Raw genomic sequence first — 22,602 nt, 5'->3', positions numbered from 1 at the left:
AGAAATGGGAGAGAGTTGCATGTGAGGAACAGGAAGGAGACCCATATTGCTGGACCATTGAGTGCATGGAAGGGGATAATGTGTAAGAAGGCTAAAAAATAACAAGGACTAGTTTGTGAAGGACTTCAAATCCAAAGAAAGGAATTTATATTTTATCTATATTTATATTTAGTGTCTTGTAATGTTTTTGATTCTTTCATAGAAAACAGTATTGTTTTTCCAACTACATATAGTCTCCTTGAGCTCATGTATTATGTTCTACATTTTTAAATAGCCCCCATAGTACTCACTTTAGGAGTAGACGTATAGTAACTGCTTAACTATCATGGATTAAAGGGGAAAGTAGTGGTCACCATGGTGGTTACTTGGTTGGGATGGGGTGTGTGTGTGTGTGTGTGTGTGTGTATCTATCTACATAATATAGTGGTGGTATAGGGTATAGATTGACAAGTAACTGAAATGATAAGTGTATGGATTCAGTTGTTGGGAAGGGAAATTAATTGTCTGAAAAAGGTGAAGAATCAAGGACTTAACACTCTTGTGCCTAAGACTGGTTGGGTCTACCCACACCAGGATAACATCTGAACAGCTGAAAGATTCCATTGATTGGATTTAACACTACTTGATCTACAAAGTCAAACAAGCTTCAGAAATGCTGACCTCTGTTACTAATGCGGCAGTCTTTATAAATTGTGCCTAACTGCATCTCCTGAATCCTCCTGATTTGTTTCTACTATTATCATGTAGAAAGGACATGAAATGGTGGCTCCCTACCTTAATTTGAGCCCTGAGAGCCACCTGATTGAAATCAAACAGGCAGGGGGGAAACATCAGTGAGAATACAGTGAGAGGGCAGATTTTCACTGCTTTTGCAAAGAAGTAATCATTTAGACAGGAAAGGGGAAAACATACTTCACTTAAATTATCCTGTAGGGTCCTGTCCTCCAACCCTTGATAATTGCCCAACTCCATATTTCCTTTTGGTTAGGGAAAACAAGAGGGAATTTGTCAGCCTTTTCCTTCCATCTGAAACCTAGCTAAATACAACAATTGACATTTATAGCAATTTACAGTCTGCAGAGTGCTTCACATATATTTATCTCATTTAAGGGTGCTCCTTTCAGCTATCCCCCTTTTGCAAAGGAACAGGCCCCCAGAGAAAAATTGAATGTCAATGAGATTAAGGTTCAGGTCATACAAATTGTTTCATGAAGAATGTGGGTGCATACATTGTGGCCCTCCTGTTATTCACCTCATCACTGGCTCCTCTTCCATTTCTGAATACTAACAGGAGCTGGGGAACAGGAGATGGGATCGTGGGGAAAGATGGCAGAGGGAGAGAATCTTTCCAGCGGATAAAAGCACCCACAAATTACCCTGGAGAACCCCAGAAACTCCTGCAGATCCCAGCTCTGAGGACAACAGGCACTAGATATGCGGGGACCAAAAAAGAACAAAAACCTACCCACCCCCCCTTGCCTGGGTAGCGTACGAAATGGCAGGTGGAAAGAAGCAGGGCTGCAGGAAGACACACGAGGGTGCAAGTTAAAGTAACTCTCCCAAAACCACCAACCAAGCCCCTGCTCCCCCCAACCCCCATGCCCAAACACCTGCTCCAGGAAAGCTTGCTCTGGCTTTCTCTCTCTCCCCCTCCTCCCCACTAAGGCCCAGCTCCTCTCCAGTTAAGAAAGCCGGGGCGGATTTAACGTGGTATTACTTTTAATTAACTCTGCCTCGCCAGTCCTCCACGAACAAGGTAGGAATTAATCTGGCAGGCCCTGCCTGACGTAACATGGGAAAGCGGCGGCCCAGGGAAGGAAGGGGGGAGCGGGCGGGCGGGCCAGGCTTCGGATTGCCGGCTGTGGCTGTGACCTCTGCGCGACCCGCGGGGCTCCGGAGGGGACCAAGAGCCAGGGACACAGACAGAGGGAGAGAGGGAGGGAGAGAAAAAACAAACCCGAGGACTCCATTCTCCCCGGGCTGGAGATGAAGAAATTCTTTGGTACGGGGGGGAATTAAGGAAAGGAGAAATGTTAGTACACTTTTAATTGGAAACCGAGTTCCTCTTTGAGAGCAGCGTGTTTACTTAGGATTGGGCATTAGAACTCAGGGGAGGCTCTAATTGAAGTGAGGGCTTTGGAGATTACGGGGAACATATGGCTCTACCGCCTGGCTCTTTATCTGCATTTTCTCATAAAACTGCCTTTCGTTTGTATTCCTCTTCTCACCCTCTTACATTTCTAAAGGCGTCTTTGAAAAGGCAGGCAGAATGCGCGGGGCTTACTTAATGCGGGGGGCTCAGACCCTGGAGTGGGGAGCACCTTGCTCCCGGCGTCGCACGGGTGAAATTTACATCCCCCTCCTCTGCGTTCGCCCAGCGCCGGGCGCTGCTCTCCACTCTCCTCCTATAGCCCATCACTCTCGTGCGCGTCTGGCCAGGGGCTGACCAGCGGCATGGGGTGGCAGGGGCCCCCTACCAGAGTCACCCAGTATTGGCTCCCGTCTGGGATGAGGTGTGGAGAAGAAAAGGAAAAATAACTAGCGAGCCCCTCCGAGCTGGGATGGAATTCAAACAGCACTGAGCTAGGCTGAGAGGGAGTTGCCAAGGAAACGGGAGATCTCCCCCACACATACCCCCAACCCAAGCCCTAGGAGAGGGTAACCTCATGCTTCAGGCCTGCCTGCATACGTGGAACCTTCAGTGGGGGAGAAATGGGAACCAGGGTGAGATGGGAAAGAATTACTGAGCCCAGCCCAGCCCATTCCACGCACACATAGGGCCTCTTGAAGGCACCAAGTCTCTTCTGAGCATCATGACCTGCACCCAGCAGTACTGGGTCAGAAAGGAGAGAAGGAGAGGAAGGAGGTAATAGTAGTTTCAAGATGCTTTGGGTTTGCTTACTTCTTTGTCATCTGCTTTTTAATTCAAGCCCTGTATATAGTAGGTGGTTGCAGTGGAGATCAGACTTAAAGATAGAAGGGACCTTAGAGGTCATCTAGATCATCAATCAACTGGCAAACTTTTAAGTGCCTACTGTGTGCCAGGCACTATGCGAGCCACTTGAGATATAAAAACCAAAAAATGAAACCATCCATACTATGAAGTGGCTATATATGTTTATACATACATACACATACACATACACATACACATACACATAAATACATATATTCATATGTAAGTACATACATATATATATATATGTATGCATATAACATAATATAAAGACAGGGAAAACAAAGTGACTACAAGATGATTAAATGCAAGGGAGTTAGGGAAAGAAGACTTTAAAGTTGTCAAAATGGGGGAATCAGTAAAGATTTTATTTAGAACATGGCGCTTGACCTGTGTCTTCAAGGAAGAAAGGAATTCTATGAGGTGGAGGTGAGGAAGGCAGTATGTTCCAGGCATGGAAGGTGATCAGTGCAAAGTCACAGAGATGAGAGATGGGGCCACATGTGGAGAAAAGAGAAAGGCCAGTTTGACTAAATAATCCATAGGGTGTAAGGAGAGCAATAGAAAACAAGGCTGAAGAGATAAGGTGGGGCCAGGTCAAGGGCTTTAGAAGCCAAACAAAGGAGTTTGATTTTATCTTAGAGGCCAGGGGGAGGCACGGGAGTTTACTGAATAGACAAGTGTGCTTAAGAAAAGTCACTGTATGGAAAATGCACAGCAGTGAGGAGAGACTTAAGGCAGGAGGCAACTTAGATATCTGGTCCAAAGGGGGCGAACATGAGGTCCAGGAGGAGCATCTCCTTAGTGGGGCCCAAACCAGATTTACATGGCATTGGCAAATATTTAATGAAATAAATAAAAATACAATGAAACATACATAATAATACAGTTTAAAACTAAGTCAATATGCATCCAACAGGGATCCTTATGTACAGATTAGCAACCCCTGTTTATATGAGCTTGACACCATTGGTCCAATCCAACTTCCTCATTTTACAGATGAGGAAACTGAGATCCAGAGAAATTGACTTGCTTGAGGTGACATAGGTGATAATGAAATGGCAGAAGAAGGAATCAAATCTAGGTCCTCAGACCCCAAATCCGCTGTATCCCCTTCCAATCCCCATTGAGGCACTCCCATATTTCCACATCCCAGCTTGGCTAGAACAGCTTATCTTCCCTCTCTCCATCCATCTGAGAAGAAAATGAGCTTCTGAGTCCAGCCCACATATTTATCCTCATGCCCTGGAGAAGAAGCTCTGAGGTTACAGGTTGAGGGTGGAAGAGGCAGGAGGAAGTAGGGGTTAAGAGACAGGAAGAAGAATGATGGTAATATTAAAACAACATGCATTATAAATTCTCAGGAAGTACTTGATGAATTGAATAGAGGAGGGAGGGTAGGACAGGAGTAAGGGCAATTTTCTTCTGGGATAGTCTTCCATGTGCAGTGTCTAGCCTCCCACACTCTCAGCACAGACTGAGGCTTATTTGGCAGGGGATAGTCTGAGTAAGATGGAGATCACCAGAGCCTTGATGCTCCTCCTTCAGCTCTCCCACTTACCTGGGAACCAGTGTTGGAGATGAGACAGGACAAGAAAGCAGGAATTCTGCTATTTTGTTACTACCCTTTCATTGATTGATTTGGAAAAAGTTCCTTAAACCCTCTTCGTTTTGTGTCTCTCTAAAGATGAATACTCCCATATCCCCCAAAGGGCAAACTTACTAAATGCTGAGATATTGTCTAAAGAAAGACACCTTAGAAGCTTATGTTATTTGGTATAAAACACAACCTTTCCTGCATATTCTACCATATATTTTAAAGCTCAACCTTTAAGCTTTAAAGCACACCTTTAACACACTCTCCCTCACATACAGTCTTAGTGTTGTTCACACTGCCAGTTTCAAGAGACTGAAATGGAATTTTTTTAGAAATTAGTGATTTTTAAAGGGAAATTTCAGGGTTCATTTCTAATCTTGGAAGATGAAATGACCTAGGACAACTACCGTGCTCTCCCAACAAACATCCCTTAAGGTCACTGGTAAGGCTGGATGGGCCATGACTCTGAAACAAATGATTACACTCCTTACCTAATGTTTTTGGGACAAGTATGGGGACTGGACCTATGAATGATTTCAAAGTAACATCCATATGTTTTATTGATGTCTTCTTGCCTTAGGGAAAAAAAGTCATGGTACATTCCTACATCGTGTTAAAATCATGGTGTTCTGATCCACTAAGGTTGCCAAAATTATACTAACATCAACAATTCCATACTTCAAGTACCTATTTTTTTTCACTGATGTTGTCTCTCTTTTCATTAATATAGAATAGGATCCCATTAATGATTTTCATCAGTAACTGCCGCTGGAGAAAATTTTATACATACATATGGAAAAACCTGAAGGTAGTAATCACATCTAACTGCTTTTTAAAATCGGTAAGGTTTACAACAACAGGTCATTTTCTTTTCAGTGAGTGTTTATTCAGTTTGAGGCCTCTGGCAAAACTATTATGATGTGCATAGCACTGATAACTCACTGAAATGGATGCAGTCAGCTTAGGGTCAAGTCAATCCAAAGAGGACCCTCGCTCAATTCACCTCCCAATAACCAGACCCCTAGGGCTCTCAACTCTGCTGCCTGAATGGGTTTCCACTCTCACCTTTCTATTGTGATGAATACCACTGTTCTGTAAGAGAGTAAAGTGTGGTCTATTGATAGCAAGGTATTGTCTCTTGTGTTTCAGGTAACAACATTCTCCTAGGAGTTAGGCTAGCTCATAACCAAGACGTGAGCTGACATTCTCTTGGAAGAATTTCCTGGTATTAGAATGGATTTAAGGTACATACCTTAGTTCTGATTACAGTGTCCTGACATGTGGCTGAGTAGAGCAGTTAATTAGAATGCATTGTTTGAAGCCTGTTCTGAGTTCTGTCACTGGTGGTCCATCTAGTTTTGCTCCATTCTGTGACCACATTATTCCCTTCAACCTATCTTTCTCTTTCACAACTACATGTCAGATAGTCACCAGGAAAACTGGAGTATTGAGATTGATCAGTAGAAATCCATCACCAGGAAAGCAACTTCAAGCATATAGTGAATCAATCACCTTATCTTCACATATGAAAGTCACTGTATTATAATAATTATTATTATACAGTTCATGTTCAAGATAGACCCTGTCACCTCCTTCTCCTATATGATATGGAAAAATAGGATTCTTCCAAGTATGCTAAAGAGCTAGTTAGTGTATGGGTAAAGATGCTGGTCAGGATAACTGGTCCTTCCTTTGCATAGCCAAGTATTCCAATGTCACACAAATAATGCCTTGAGCTTCACTAACTTTAGTGCCTCTGTTCATATCATTCTCTATGTCTTTAATGTCCTCATATTCTTCTACAATTATTCTGCCCATAGCCATCTTTTAATACCTTGTTTAACTCCTATCTCCCCCATGAAGCCTTCCTTGATCCTATCAAATAGGAAATTATTTCTCCCTCATCTCATCTCCTATAGGACAGATAGTTCATAATATTCATTGTTACCTATCATTTACCCTCCCCTGGGTACAATTTTATTGATTATTTTTTCACTTGTATTTATCTTACCTCCCCAACTACAAGTGACTCTTGAATACAGTCAAACTTTCAGCAATTTTCTTATGATGTCCTCATAGACAAGAAAAGGATAATTAAGCTAAATGACAAAGTATTTAGATGGCTTCAAAACTAGTAGAATATCTGGAGACAGAGAATGGTAGTTAATGGGCCAAAGTAAAACTGGAAGAACTTCTCTACTGGAGAGCTTTAAGGATCTATTCTTGGCCTTATGCTTTTTAACATTGTATAACTATTTTAATCAGGGGTTGAACCTAGAGGCCCCTGATCTTGATTTTTTTTAATATGTTGATAACAATTTAAATATATTTGGATTCATTTGTAATCTTGTGTGTTTAAAAAGGTTACTCTAAGAAGGGGCACATAGAATTCACTAGACTTCCAAAGGGATCTAAGTCATAAGTAAGAGTCCCTATTGTAGAAAAAGGCATCATATTCTTATTAGATTTCCAGGTGACAAAAACTGGGAGGGATGGCTAACATACAGAGCAGTGAAGGTGGAATCCTTCATAAAAGTAGACAGGTCAAAATGATAGATCAAATCTAGTAAGATGAGATTTAAAAGAGGCAAGATTTTGACAGGTATATTGGTACTTATAACATGTAAAAAGACTATAGGCGGCAGCTCTTTTTTGGAGGATCTATGGGGGAGGGGGGGGGCGGTGAGTTCCACAGTATGAAAAGGTATGGGTGGAATGTTATCTCTTCTAATGGAAGCAGTACCTAGATCTATGAGATCACAAATCCGTTGAAGGATGTATACGTTAGTCTTATTACTTTATACAGTAGTTCTATCCTGTTTATTTCATCTGTATGCTTCACCAGGCTAAATATAACATGGTCATCCAATAGTTAATTAATGGGTTCAACTGAACATTCATTTTCTTTATTTGCTGTTGCTTTTTCAGTGGTCTGAATTTGAGGCAGAGGTATCTACTTATCGGCATTCCCTTTGATCATATCTGGCACATATACATAACCTGTTCCTAGTCCACTATTATCATGGCAGCATGCCAAGCACATACTACAGTCATGGGTTAATATACCAATGTTACAAGGCAAATAAAGATATGCATCTGGTCCTTGAGTTGTAGACCTGGCTTTTCATTCCCTCAACTTTTTATTTCTTGGTTATTACAGGGAGGTCTGCAGAGGGTAAAGGGTTGGATTAGCTCTGACTTTATCTGGCATCTATGTACTTTTATGACATCCATCACTGAAGTAGTCAGAGAAAGCAATAACCCGGTTCACCCTCAATCTTTAATAAGACATATAAACATACAGTCCACTATCATTTGAACCTTCTTCAAACATACATTTTCCAAACCTACGAATTGTATTCAGAAGCCTTTAGGAGTTTTCTTTCTCCATTGACTCCAGGACTTGGGGCATTTGGGGATGATTTTTTTTCCCTCCATGCTGAGACTACTTGTTCAAAATAGTCATCCTAGCATGCTAAGACCAGTATTCAAATCTTTTAGATAATGCGTTAGTTGGCTTTATGAAACCTGATTTATGAGGTCTAAGTTAGAATGCTAACACAATATATGCAAATTCCCTTGTGCTTTTTGATAGCAAGGAATTAATTATTTCTTCCTAGTTAGCACATTTGATTAGAGGATGGTGCTCCAATCTAAGGACAAAGTCATGGATTAGATTCCTACAAAGGCAAGTTAGATTTGTTCTGTTACATGGCAATAATTTTGAATATCAAAAAATCATCTTATTTGGGCAAGCTCAAATTACTTCCCTTTATAATCTCTACTTTTCAGCCAAAATGAATTTGCTTATCATTCTCTGTTCTAATCTTATGGTCTCTTATCTCCATGCCTTTGCTTACTTTTTCCCCAGAGCTTCTAATAGACTACCCCACCCTCCCTCCTATTGAAATATTTCTCTTCATTCAAGGCACTTAGGGCTCTCCCTGAAGCCTAGTCCCCGTACTACCCAAGTAGGAAACAATAACTCCTTCCTTGAATCTCTCATTTGTAACTTTTAACATCTGCTTCGTATTTATCCTATTCTTATATTGCACTTATTTGTGTACATGTCTGATCTTATGACTAGTCATGAAGTATTTATTTTGTTTACTATGTGGAGTCACTGAGCTAAGCAGTGAAGATATAAAGAAAGGTAAAAATGGTCCCTCCCCTCTAGGAGCTTACATTTCAATGGGAGGAAATGGTTAAATAACTATTTACATAAAAGATATGTAGATATAGATATATGGAGAGAGAGAATGAATGAATGAATGAATGAATGAATGAATGAATGAATGAATGCAACATTAAAGGAAAAGGACCTATATGGGCTCTTAACCTGGGGACTGTGAACTTATTTTTTAAAAATATTATTTCGCTAGAATTGTTTTCCTTTGTAATCCTACGTATTTTCTTTTATGCGTCTAAATATATTCAACTTTTTCTATGACCAAAAAAGGGGGAGGTGAAGAATTCCTACTTTAACAGCTTGGGAGACAAGGATAAACCTTCTTCAGAAGGTGGAATTTAAGTTGAGTCAAGAAGGAAGCCAGGGCAAATAAGAGGCAAAGATGAGGAGTCAGAGCATTCCAGGCACGGGGAACAGTCAGCACAATGCATGGAATCAGGAGATGGGGTGCAGTGTAAGAGGAATAGCAAAGTAGTCCAATACAGCTAGATCACAGAGCTCACGGAGAGGAGCAAAGCATATGATTAAAAAGATAGGAAAGTTCTAGGTCATGATGATATTTAAATACCAAACAGAGGAATTTATGTTGAATCCTGGAGACAAAAGGACAACACGAGAGTCCATTGAGAATGGGGGAGATGACATGGTCAGAACTACAATTTAGGAAAATCACTTTGCTATCAATTGCAAATGGATTGGAGTGAGGAGAGGCTTGAAAATGAGCACTTAAGGATGCAACAAAGTTTGGGGTATTTAATGAACTGGAGAATTGTGATGCCCCAATAGTAATAGGGAAGGGTTTGGGGAAAAGTTAATGAGGATTTTTTTTAAGACATTGAGTTTGAGATGTCTGTGAGACAATCATTTCAAAATGTCCAACAGGTGGTTGGACTCAGGAGTGAGGTTACAGCTGTTTATATAGATCTGGGAATTATCTGCCTAGAAATAATAATTGAATCTATGGTAGCTGATGAGATTACCAAGTGAGAAACTACAGACCTAAGAAAAAAAAAGGGCCCAGGACATAGCCTTGAAGTTCACCCACCATTAATGAGCATGACACGGGTGAAAATCAAGCAAAGGAGACTGAAAAGGAACAGAACCAGATGAGAGTTGTGTCATGAAAACCTTGAGGGCAAAGAATATCCAAGAAGACAGAAGGTCATCAACAATGACAACAGCTGCAGAAAGGTCAAGGATGAGGATTGAGAAAAAGTCATTGGCTCTGGCAATTAAGAAATCATTGTTAATTTTGGAGAGAGCAGTTTCACTTGAACAATGAGATTGAAATTGAGACTGAAGAGGGTTTAGAAGTGACTGAGAAGAGTGGAAGTGGAGATATGTAATGTCAATGATTTTTCTAAGAAGTTTATTGAGGAAGGAATGAGAGATATAGGATGATATCTAGCAGGGAGTGTGGGATCAAGTGAGGGTTTTTTGAGAATAGGAAACACATAGTCCTATTTGTAGGCAGCAGGGAAATAGCCAGTAGATGTGGAAAGACTGAACATAAGCAAGAGAGCAGGAGATGGTTGTGGGGGTAATATGTTGGAGCACATGAGAGGAGATTGGATCAAGTTTTGGCCTTGATAAAGAGAAGGGTAACTTCTTCATGTGAAACTGTGGTTAAGGAAGAGATAGTTGGGGAGGCAAGATATCTGAGTGAAATGAGGAGAATTGTGGTGAGGACAAAGAACAGGGTTAGAGGTTGTAAAGCAAATGACTATGTATGGGCCAGATAATTCCAGGTTAAATTGGAGGTGATATCAGAGGGAAGGAATTAGCGTTGAAGGGGACCAGGGAAGGCTTCTTGGAGAATGTATCATCTGATAAAGCAGTTTCAGAAATTTTGAACATGGAAACCTGTGGGTGATGTCAAGATGAAAGGAATGACCATTTCTCTGTATAGTCATGGTGGAGCAGAGGAGTATGTCATGGGAATTGAAAAAAAAATTAGACCAAACTATAAATAAGCTCTTTAGAGTTGGTAACAACCGTTCCCTGAAGATCTCTCAGAGCACTTTATTGAGCTGATTCTTGAAGAAGCCCGGGAAGCCAGGAGGCAAAAACCAAATTGGGGAAGGGGTGGGGGGAGAGGGGAACAGTACTCCAGGAATGGAGAACTATAAGTGAAAAGGCACAGTCAGGAGATGGAGTGTGATGTTTGAGTAAAGGAGGAAGGTATGTGTTGCTAGATTACAGAGTACGTAAAGGAAAGGAAAGTGTAGAAAAGCTTGGAAAGGAAGGAAGGAGACGGCTTCAAAGCCAAATCAAGGATTTTATACTTGATCTAGGAAGTAATAGGGAGTCACTAGAGTGTATAGAATAGGGAAAGTGACATGGTCAGGCATTCACTTTGGCAGCTATGTAGAAGATGGACTGGGGCAGCTAGATTCATCTTCCTGAGTTCAAATCCAGCCTTAGACACTAGCTGTGCTACCCTGAGCAAATCACTTACCCTTATTTGCCTCAGTTTTCTCATCTGTAAAATGACCTGGAGAAGGAAGTGACAAACCACTCCAGTATCTCTGCCAAAGAAAACCCCCAAATGGGGTCACAGAGAGTTGGGCATGAGTGAAAAATGATTTAACAGCCTAGAGATGAGACACCAGGAGGGTCTGCATCTGAGTGGCAGCTGTGTCAGAAAAGGGAAGGGGAGGTACACAAGAGATGTTTCAAAAATAGAACAGGACTTAGAAGCAGGTGAGGTGACAGTGTTGTACTGACTAGTACGTTAGCTATGAGTTAGAAATAGAGAAAAAGTGAGTAGCTGCCTCTGTAGAGGACGTCAAGGAACAGGATTTGGTTTTCTGTATCATGGAAGAAGGTTCCAAAAAGAAGCTCAGACCCTAGGCTTGTGAGCTGAATATTGATTCGTGGTAAAATATTAGATTCAAATATCAATGAAATGGCTTATGAGCACTCAGAAAAGGGAGAAGTGGTTACTTGATAACTGTGACATACTCATAGAATTTTTAGGTTTCCAAAGTGTTTTTTTCTCAGGTACCTTCTGGGATAGGTAGCACAGATATTATTATATCCATTTTACAGATGGGGAAACTGAAGTTCCAAGAGGTTAATTTGTCCATTGACTGGATCACATGTAATTGCCTCAAGCATGTCTTGAATCCAAGTTTCCTAGATTCAAGCTATTTCAAATAATGTCAGACAACATGTTGCCACTTTAGAAAAGGCCGTTATCCTAGGGCTATTTCAGAGACGTAGAAAATAGTGTAGAAGAAAGAGCAGTGGACTTGGGGTTATGAGAGAGTGAGGTTCAAATCCCGCCTTTGCTACTTATTGCTGGGTGACACTGAGCTAGACACTTAACCTCTTGGAGACTCGGTTTCTTTATATGTAAGATGGGGATAATCCCTCTACTATCTACTTCACAGGGTTGTTGTGAGGAAAGGGTCTTGTAAACCTTAAAGTGTATATAAACATAAGCTATTATTCCCATTGTTTTCACCCTAGGAGGGGAGGGGGCAGGCCGAGATGCTTTCCTTAGTAACCCTGGCAACGGGAGGATTTGCCAGCCAGCTTGTTGGAAGTTTTCTGATGCTGGCTACAGAATCCATCACAACTTTAATGATTTTGCCCCAAGACCACAGGCAAAGCATAGAACCAAGGATGAAAGAACAGCAGATAAATAATAAGCAAGTGCCCTGAATCTGTTCCCAGTTCTGCCAGGATTATACAGTCACAAAATTGCAAAATTCTGCAGTTTGAAGGGACATGAAGGGTCCATCAAGTCCAAACCATACCTGAAAAATAAATCCTTTTACAAGATGCTTGAAGAGGGGCCATCTAAGTCTTTGCTCAAAGACCTCCAAAGAGGCAATTACTACATCCACTGGCATCCCATGCAATGTCTGATTAACTCTGTTAGTGAGTGGTTCCCTTTATGGAGCCTAAATTTTTGTCAGTTTTGTGAATTTCTAAATTTTTGTAAATTTTCTTTTTGTAAATTCTATCTATTGGTCCAAATTCCATCATCTGCGCCCAACAAGACAAGTATAATCACCCCTTCAGGTGGCAGTCCTTGACATGTTTGAAGATCGGTATCCTATGTCCGCTAATGCTTCCTTTTCCCAGACTAAACATCTCAATTTCTTTAACAGAGCCTCATTCGCCATGAACTTGAGACCCTGATACCATCCCAGTTGGGTTCCTCTAGATGCTCTCCAATTTAGCAGTGCTCTTCCTAACAGAACACAATATACTAGATTTGATCTAACCAGACTGCAATAGTACTGTCTGAGCAACAATATATAGACTTTGTTGTTGTTGTTCAGTCATGTCCAATTCTTCATGATCCCATTTGGGGTTTACTTGGCAAAGGTATTGGAATGGGTTGCCATTTCCTTCTCCAGCTCATTTTAGAGGAAACTGAGGCAAACAGGATGAAGTGACTTGCCCAGGGTCCCACAGTTAGGAAGTGTCTGAGGTCAGATTTGAACTCAGGAAGATGAGTCTTCCTGAGTCCAGGCCTGACACTCTATCCACTGTGCCACTTACGTGCCTGATTGGTTCCTCATTTAACGTGGTTTCCAGATAAATCATCATCTTGAGCACACTCCCCTGGGCATGGTCCCGTTTATCAATATCCTTCTGAAAACATGGTGTCCCAAATTGAACACGGTACTCTAGACATGGTCTGGACAATGCAGACTGAAATGGGACATTTTTTTCTGTGTTAGATGTTGGGGAGAAGGATAAGATGGGGTAATTCAGCCAAGGGACAAAAGAAACAAAAGGTGATATTTGGGAAGGTGTCTGTGGGAAGTATGGAGGAACCCAGAGAACATGTTGGTCCCAACACTTAGAATGACAGAGGCAGAATGGACCTCTAGGCAAACCCCTACGTGAATCATGAATCCAGTCTACACAGCGTGCCTAAGAAGTGCCAATTCAGCCTCTGGTTAAAAATCTCCAATGATAAAGAACAAAGTTTCACTAAGTCCTTTTCTCCTTCCATAGCTGTCACAGGATAGTACGTTCCGCTTCCGCAACGTCCTAATTGTGAAGGATTTTTTTTCCTCTTGTTGAGCTGCAATTTGCCCCTATGTAACATCCAGTTATTAACCCTTGCCTTCTTGGGCCCAACTGAACAATTATAATCCCTCTTCCATATGACAAACTTTCAAATGTTTGAGAACTACTATTATACCCATCCCCCAACCCCACTAGCTATGTGAGTTTGTGTAAGTCATGAGGCTCTTTGGGACTCAGTTTTCCCATATTTAAAATGGGAATAATAATATTTTTTACAGCCTATTTCAAAAGGTTGTTGGGGATGGGAAGTGCTTTGCAAATCTTAAAATGGAAGTACAGGCATGTGAGTAATTGTTATTAATAAGGGCAAATCTGTATCATATGACCCTTTTGGAGAAAAGAAAAATTGGGACTTGCAATTGCAAAGCAAGTACAATAGTGGCAGTCATATATGAAGTAATATGCTAGATGTCCCAAAAGTCTTAGTGCAATTTAAAGTTATTGACGCTTAATACTGCACTAACACTTCTGGGACACCGTGTATGCATGTCTATGTGTATATATACACATGTGTGTATACATGTACACATACAATGTGTTTCATAGGATGTATACATATATATAGATTATATGTCTTTACCCTACTTGCCTCAATTTCCCCCTAAATTGAGCTAGAGAAAATGACGGACCACTCCAGTATCTTTGCCAAGAAAACCCCAAATCAGATCACGAAGAGTCATAGGTGACTGAATAACAAGAACAACAACAAAGTCTAAATATTGTTGTTGTTCAGACAGTATATGCATGTGTACGTATATGTATATGTATATTGTATTATATACATATGTGTATATATTATATATGTATATACATGCCTATACACATTTATGTTTATAAACATTGGAGAGACATACATGTTTATAAACATTGTTTATAAACAGATGGAAATAACATTGACTCAGGGACTCCCCCCCCCAATCAGTCACTAATAAAAAGTCCTGTTGGGGTTAGAACAATATGGGTGAACTTCCTGAAATGTACAAACATATGTTTATATCTCATTTGGTCTTTACAACAGCTTTCTGAAAGAGGTACTATCATTGCCGTTTTACAGATGAAAAGGCCTAAAGGACATGCATGGTCACATGACCAATAGGTACAGCAAAGATAGGATTCAAACTCAGGCTTTCTCAGTGCCACGTCCTCTGCTCTTATACTACTGATGCTATCAAAACATCGTAAAGGGATTGCTCTTGTCAGCCCTTTGTACTGAGTGGTGATGACTTCAGGACAGATTGCCACGCGGCATTAAATTAGAAGCTGAAATCAAAAGATGATCATTGTTGTCCCATGTTCGTGTCTAATCAGAATTGTATGATGCTGATGTGGTCAGCGTGGTTGTTCTTTTTTTATATTTCAACAATAGGATATAGACCTTTAAGAATCATGAAGGGCAGGGGCAGCTAGGTGGCACAGTGGATAGAGCACCGGCCCTGAAGTCAGGAAGACCTGAGTTCAAATCTGGCCTCAGACCAAACACTTGACACTTACTAGCTGTGTGGCCTTGGGCAAGTCACTTAACCCCAATTGCCTAAAATTAAAAAAAAACCATGAAGGGCAGAAGAAAATGACTACCTTACAGAAGGTGTGAGCCTCCAGTGAAAGGTTTTTGGAGAGAAGGATGGGAGTCCAGAGCATGATCTTTTAGAATTTAACTTACTACACTTAACTTTGCTATTATTGTAGAGGGCATCACCATCCCCCAAGTCACCTAGGCTTACAACCCAGGTGTCATCCTCCACTCCTTACTCTCTGTCATCCTCTGTATTTAATCATTGGCTGAGTGCTATCAATTCTACCTTCATAACAGTCCAGTCTAAGTCTGGGGAAAACATAATTTCATTCCATTTCTTCTGAAGAGGTACAAATTGTTCTGAGGTACTGTTCATCGTTATTTCTACTTTGCTTTCCACTCTTCAGGGGCAGTAAGAGCTCAAAGTTGATCTGGGATAGGTGGAAATGAAGGGGGGGGAAGCATCTTTGTAGTTACACCCCCCAAAATGCATTAATCTCTGGCTAGAAGAAAACATCCCCATTTTAAGGAAGGGAAAGTGAGGAAAAGAGAAATTAAGTCATTCCTTAGATTCACAACAAGTTGTGAGATAACATGATCTAGGAGCTCAGATCTCTTGACTCCTGGCCACGTTCCTTTTTCCATGAAATAGGACTGGGTCATCCTCCTCTCCCTTCCCTTCTCCCTCCCACTAGCACACTTACCAGAGTCTGAAGCCACTGGGCTCACCAGGCTGAGCAGCTCTCGCTCCTTCTCATAGTCACCCTTACAGAGCAGCTGTCCCTCTTTCAGGACAAACTCATCGCCCTTTTGGAGTTGACGCTCACAGACGCAGCAGCAGAAGCAGCTCAGGTGGTAAACACTTTTCTGGGCTCTCATGACAAATTCATTAGGTGCAATGGCTTCAAAACAGCCACCACATTTGACAGCAAACAACCTGGAAGGGGAGAAACCAAGAGCCCTCAGATGGAGAGAACACTGACTTGGGGACTCCTCCCCCCAAACCAGTCACTAATAAAAAGTCCTATTGGGGTTAGAACAATCTAGGTGAATTTCCTGAAAATCTGGGTGGCTTCTAGACATGGGGAAATTGAAAATTGGTTTATTATCCAATAGTTCTTGCACTAGTTTGAGGTTGTTGAATCAAATTGCATTAAGTTGGGGGTAGAGGGAAAAATGATGAGTTCAAATCAGTGGCCAGTTAAGGACGATATGTATTAAACATATTTTTGAGGGTGGAGGAGAAGGAGCTCAAACACAAACTTTTCTTTTCAGCATCAGAAATATTTCTTCTGCTATTAAAGTAATTCAAGTCACAGAGCACAGTAATATTGGAGGCCCCTCCATTTCAGGCTGCATCTTAACTAATTCAGCCCTTCTTCTTGGACTCTGGCTAGGGGCTGGAGTGGATCAGAAGCAGGGGACAGGAGAAGAGGGGGAGGGGGAATGAGGGAAGGAAGGAAGAGCTGGGCATGACAAAGACAGGATTGTGTGGAGAATGAGGGGACTGATAAAATGTCCCAGAGAAAGGGGACAACCTGAAAATGAAGTACAAAGAAATGCAGCCAATCTGGCCTCAACCTAGTTTTCCATTTTTACCTTCAACTGTGAGTTTAGACATGGCCTTTCAACTCCATTAGCTCCATATACCTCAGTTTGTATAGATTTGTCTGCATGTTGTCTCTGCCATTCGACTGTAAGCTCCTTGAGGGCAGGGACCATCTTTTGCCTCTTTTTGTATGCCCAGAACTTAGCACAGTGAATGGCACATTGTTGTTGTTGTGATTTGGTTGTGTAGGACTCTATGTGACCCCATGGGCATTATCCATGGGGTTTCTTGGCAAATTATTTCTGACCTCTTGTCTTGTCTTATAGAAGCATGAATGACTGTCAAAAGCTTCTGGGTTTGGGGACAGATGCTGTAAGAATTGGATATGTATGGAAATGCATTTCAAACAAAGAAGATGCCCTCATCTCACTCTATATGCTATTGGATGACAGGAGAGAGGAGGGATCAGAGGGGATGGGCAGGTCAGATGGAGCATGGCCACATAATTAATAAATATTTGAGGCTGGATTTGAATTCCAGCCTTCTTGACCCTGAGTCCAATTCTCTAAATAGTACCAACAAAGTCTAGTTGTGCTACTTTTCCTCTAAGGCCCTCCTGGCTCTAAAAACCTGGTTCTCTGATTCTAAATTCATTAAGTATTGAGAAGAGGGTTACAGAGTGATCCAAGTGGGGTAGGGTTCATCTGGGAAGCTTTCCAAAGAAGGAGAATTCTAAGGGCAGAGGAAGAAGGAGAAAGAAGTGTTGGTAGTGGAGCAGCAGAGAGAAGGAGGAAAGGGGAGCAAAGGCCAGCCTCCCAGGAATGATTGCTCACCCCCAGACAGAGGCTAGTCTCACCTCATTCCACCTGCCAGTGAATGCCAAGCAGTTCACGGATTGAAATGAAGAGCTCTTCAAATTCTTGGACACTCACTCAGTAGGTGCCTCTTGTACCCTCCCTCACATATAACTAGGAACCCTACTCAAGACCACAGAGAAATATCTCTACATACCAACCTTACCCCTTCCTACTCATCCCCAGAAGGAAAGCAGACAGCTGGGGAGCAGAGACAGAAGAGGTAGTGATAAAGCACTTCCTTTGCTAACACAAGGATGCATTTAGGGGTCCCACATCTATCAAACAGTTTAAAATTTAAAAACTCTTCTCACAATAATCTTGTGAGCTAGGTTATTATCCCCAAGTATTATCACCTACATATTACAGATGAGGAAATAGATTCAGAGCGTCTGAGTGACTTACCTAGAGTCACACAGCTAAAAATCTGCCATTGGAACCAGCCCCTCCAAATGTCAAATTCAACATTCCTTCTCCTACACCACACTGTCCCCTTTCTCCTTCCTTTTACAGAGTGGTGGCTAAGTTTCTTCATTATGCCTTGGCACACCAGAGCCCTGGGCATCTTCCTCTCCTTCCCCAACCCTAAAGTTATATGCTCTGTATTGGACCAGTGCACACATGTACACACACACACACACACACACACACACACACACACACACACATTCTCTTGTGTGTTGAGCCTGCAGTTGTTTGCCAACCTGAGCAAACTAATCAAACGCCTTCTAGGAGACGGCAAAGTCCCTTTGTCCCTGTGCCCTCCTTCTCCTCCCCTTCCCCTGGAATGAACTGTGAAACAGACTCAGGACAAACGCTCCCAGAGGGTCAACAAGCATTTGAGAATCGACAGCAGCAGGTGGGAGCATCTGTGCCTGTCCAACTTCAAGCCTGTTAATCTCCTCCTCCCCCTTCTCCAACCCCCAAGCCTATGACTTCCCCCAAGCTGGAGAGGGGGATTTGAATGGGGGTAGCCCAACAAAAGAGCATGCCATATTGACTCAAGAGTGACAGGAGGAAGGATCAGGAGGGAACCCAGCTCATGTCCTGAAATAGTAGTGACAAGAGTGGGAATTGCTGCCTTAGGAGGGACCATTTCACTTTCTCTAGGGCCATCAGCTTCTCCTTTCTGTGCCCAGACCAGGCCCACAGACAATTTACCTTTCTACCACCAGCAACCACCAACCCCATTATTGATCCAAGGAGGGAAGGAATATGCATTTCAACACCTGTTTGCCAGATGTGTACACAGCTGTATGGTACCACTGTGGATCCAGCTGCTGAATACAGGCCTCCCATCAGTTGTTTTCTCTAAGGCTCAGCCAAGCAGAGGAAAAGATTTGTTCAAAAGTCCAAGTCATAATTAAAACACAGCCTGTCTTTGCGTGTGCCCTGAGTGGTTTCTTCCACCGTGACTTCCCCCTTTGAATGTTAATGAAACTTCACTGTGGGTACAGAGCCCGGCAGACTGGCAGTACCTTAAAAAGCCAAACACGGCTTACCAATATTCTGAGCTCCTTCGGAGTAGCAAGAAACTCTCCTTTTATCCCTAGAATTTCTTCTGCCCACAATTGTTTTACAAGGGATTCCCTTCCTGCTTTCTATGCCAAGGAGTTGTTGAGGCCAAAGGAGTGGGCGCTGGCTGGCTGGCTGGCTGGCTGGCATTTCTCTCAAATCCCAATTTGCAAAGATATAGGAGTGGTCACCATTTTTGTGAGCATCCTGTATTTCAAAGTAGTACTGGACTTCAAGTGGCAAGAGTCAATTTCTAAGCCCAGATCTGCCATGACATAGCAGAATAGCCTTGGGAAGTCATGCTATCTCAGGGGTTCTTAAATTGGGCTCCACAGATTCCCCAAAGGGTCCTTGGTTAGATTTCATGGAACTGTGAACTTGGGTGGGAAAACTGTTATATCTCTATTTCTAATAACCTTTTACTGAAATTTAACATTTCCTTCAGTTATTTTAAAGTGTCATTCCAAGGAGTCCATAGGCTTCACCAGACTGCTAGAGGTATCGAAGGTGGCAAACTCCAGCTGTACTTATCTTAAGAACTGTTTTCTTACCTATAAGAGGAGGAAGTTGGACCAGATCAAGTCTTTGGTCCCTTTCAGATTTAACATTTTATGCACTGTGGGAAGAAAATGAAACAACCACCCCACCACCATGGAGTAGCCTTCTAGAATGGATATCAAGCTCCTTAAACCAGATACTATGGAAGGCTCGACAGAATCCAACATACTCATGTAGCATAGGTAGATTGACCTATAAGAGCCAGTATGTGAAGCATGTACATATATTCTCTGTCAGCTTCCAATCCAATCATGTAAACATTTGATGGGATGGTTTCTGGTGAGGAATGACTGAAGGGTTAGTACTATGTGATGAGGAAGTCTTCTAATTGATTGTAGAATCAATGGCACAGGAGGCATTGATCTACTACTGAGTATAAATACAAAAGGTACATGGCCATCTCTAGGCTGTTTCCTTTGTTGCTTCCATCAAGGGAGAGCTACTTTGAGCTCTTAGTGGGAGAGGAGCAGCTGTCTACATTCTCCTAACTGATCACTAGATGTACTTGGGCACATGTCTCCACTGATACTTTTGTGTTTATACTTTCCTGATCTTAGGCACATGTGTACTCCAAGATGGGAGTAGCAGGCTGACCTAGTGAGTTTAGGAGGTCCTGAGGTCCCATCAGATCAGGAACAGAATTCACTGGACCTAGTAGCAGTAGCCATAGGAGTCAAGATGGTGACAATGTACCAATCTAGAGGTGGACGTGTCCAGCCAGAAACCTTATTAGGCATTGCAAAGTCTGGAGAGACTACAGGGTGCCATCTGAGAGACTTAGCCCAGTAGCTGATGTGCTCAGCCTAGCGCAGCAGTGGCTGACTTGCCCAACAGAGAGCTTCACTTCAGGGTAATATTGTAAGGGCTCCTTGATAGGAAAAAAAGGCCACCTATGGCCAGGGGTTGGGAAGTGCCCCTGGGCCACACTTGTCCTCTACCCCAGTGGTGTAAAGCTGAAATAGAAAGGGATCCCTGGGGGCCACATATTGACTTAGGAAACCAAAGATTTGTGTTATTTATATGGTATTCTATTTCTATTAATTTTGTGAATTATTTCTCAATTACATTTTAATCTGGATCAAGATACAATTTAGAGTTCTATGGGTCACAGCCCATGAGTTTGACACCTCTGCTCTACACATATGCCGTGAGACCATTGTGCCTTAATTTGAGCCCACCCTCTCTAGGGACCTTATTGAGTACAAGGGGAAATCCTGATTTGGGAGGAATGAAGATTAATAATAATGATTCGCATTTATATAGTGCTTTAAGATTTGCAAGATGTTTATATGTAATATCTCATTTGATTCCCACAGTAACCCTGTGAGATATTATTATCCCCATTTCACAGATGAGGAAACCAAGGCTGAGAAAGATTAAGTGACTTACCCAGGATTACAAAGTTAAGGCAATGTCTCCAAGACCGGCACTTTAACTGCTTTATCATCTAGCTGCCTTAATGTTTTTCAGTGTTTCACACCAATTGCTCATTCTGTACCTTCTCAATAAATCCCTCTATTTAAAAGCTAATAGAATTCAACTGGTTGATCGATCATGGGGAGCACATTGATGGGGGATCAAGATTAACAGTATCAGAAGCCCCAGCCCCTCAGATTTCGCTGAGCGAACACTCAGAGTAGGAGCTATAAGCTACGTCCTCACTGCATGGGAGTGGGAGTACCCAGTTGGGAGAGTGTCCTCAGAGAAGGTGCAATACTCACATGACCAATTTCGTTGTCTGATAGATAGTATCACCAGCAAAAAGCTGCTTAGCGGTTTGCAGTTCCTGCCTCCCTATTGACAGCACGGCCCAGAAAATCTGGGAGAGAGTATCAGAGGGACAGAACCCAGGACATGAAGTCCGACTCAGACTATTATGTAACTTACAGTTGTTCAGAACTAGCAACCATAGTAACAAGAACAACTGTATTTATAGAGCACCTACTATGTGTGAGACACTGTGCTAAGTACTTTACAATGATTATCTCGTTTGATCTTCACAGTAATCCTGGGAGGTAGGTACTATTATTATCCCCATTTTACAGATGAGGAAACTGAGGCAAATAGAGGTTAGGTGATTCGCCCAGGGTCACACGAGAGTAAGTATCTGAGGCCTAATTCAAACTCAGGTCTTTCTAACTCCAGGCCTGGCTCTTTATCCATTGGGCTCACTAATATCAAACGAATGTTCAAAACCACCTGGTTCTGAGTTCTGGGACCTCTTTGTAAATTCACCCTAAAGCCTCAGGTTAAGAAACATAGCTCCAAATAAATTATTGCTTTCTTCATAATGATAGCTGGCATTTATATAATGCTTTAAGATTTGTGAAGCACCTTACAAATATAATCTAATTTTTGATCTTCACAACCCTGTCACATAGGTGCTATTATTAACCCCATTGTACAGATGAGGAAACTGAAGCAGACAGAGCTTAAGCAATTTGCTCAGGGTCACACACAGTTACTGTTTGAGTCTGGATTTGAACTTATGTTTTCTAAACTCTAGATCCAACGTTCTCTCCATGGTGCCTCTTAATATCTTGATGAATCAACATTTAAGACTTTCCCCCATTGGTTAAGACCAATCCTATACCACTTCAACTGGAGTAGATAAGGGGTTGGCTCCTAGTGAGCAGTAAGTAATTGAGTCAATTATTGGTGGCAGTCTTTATGTTGAGTCAAAATTTGCCTCTCCAAAACCTCCCCCCATCTATCTTTTGCAACTAACTTCCTGAATAACCTTAAGCAAATCACCTAAGCCCTCTGATTCTCAATTTCCTTATCATATGAAACAAGACTATTGGACTAGATGACTT

General features: G+C 42.0%; 1 protein-coding gene across 1 annotated transcript in view; it reads right to left on the bottom strand.

Annotated features, from left to right (window-relative positions):
- Positions 1–22,602, bottom strand: part of LMX1A (LIM homeobox transcription factor 1 alpha) — a 194,705-nt gene that overhangs the window by 38,787 nt on the left and 133,316 nt on the right. The window contains exon 3 of the mRNA XM_020988801.2: positions 16,015–16,247. Coding sequence (XP_020844460.1) covers positions 16,015–16,247 — 233 coding nt within the window. The remainder of the gene's footprint in view (positions 1–16,014; positions 16,248–22,602) is intronic.

This window comes from Phascolarctos cinereus, unplaced genomic scaffold (assembly GCF_003287225.1).
Source record: "Phascolarctos cinereus isolate Bilbo 61053 unplaced genomic scaffold, phaCin_HiC Scaffold_5;HRSCAF=322, whole genome shotgun sequence".
In the NCBI taxonomy this organism is placed as follows: Eukaryota; Metazoa; Chordata; class Mammalia; order Diprotodontia; family Phascolarctidae; genus Phascolarctos; species Phascolarctos cinereus.
The sequence above is the reverse complement of the archived record's forward strand: the minus strand, read 5'-3'. Positions and strand labels throughout refer to the sequence as shown.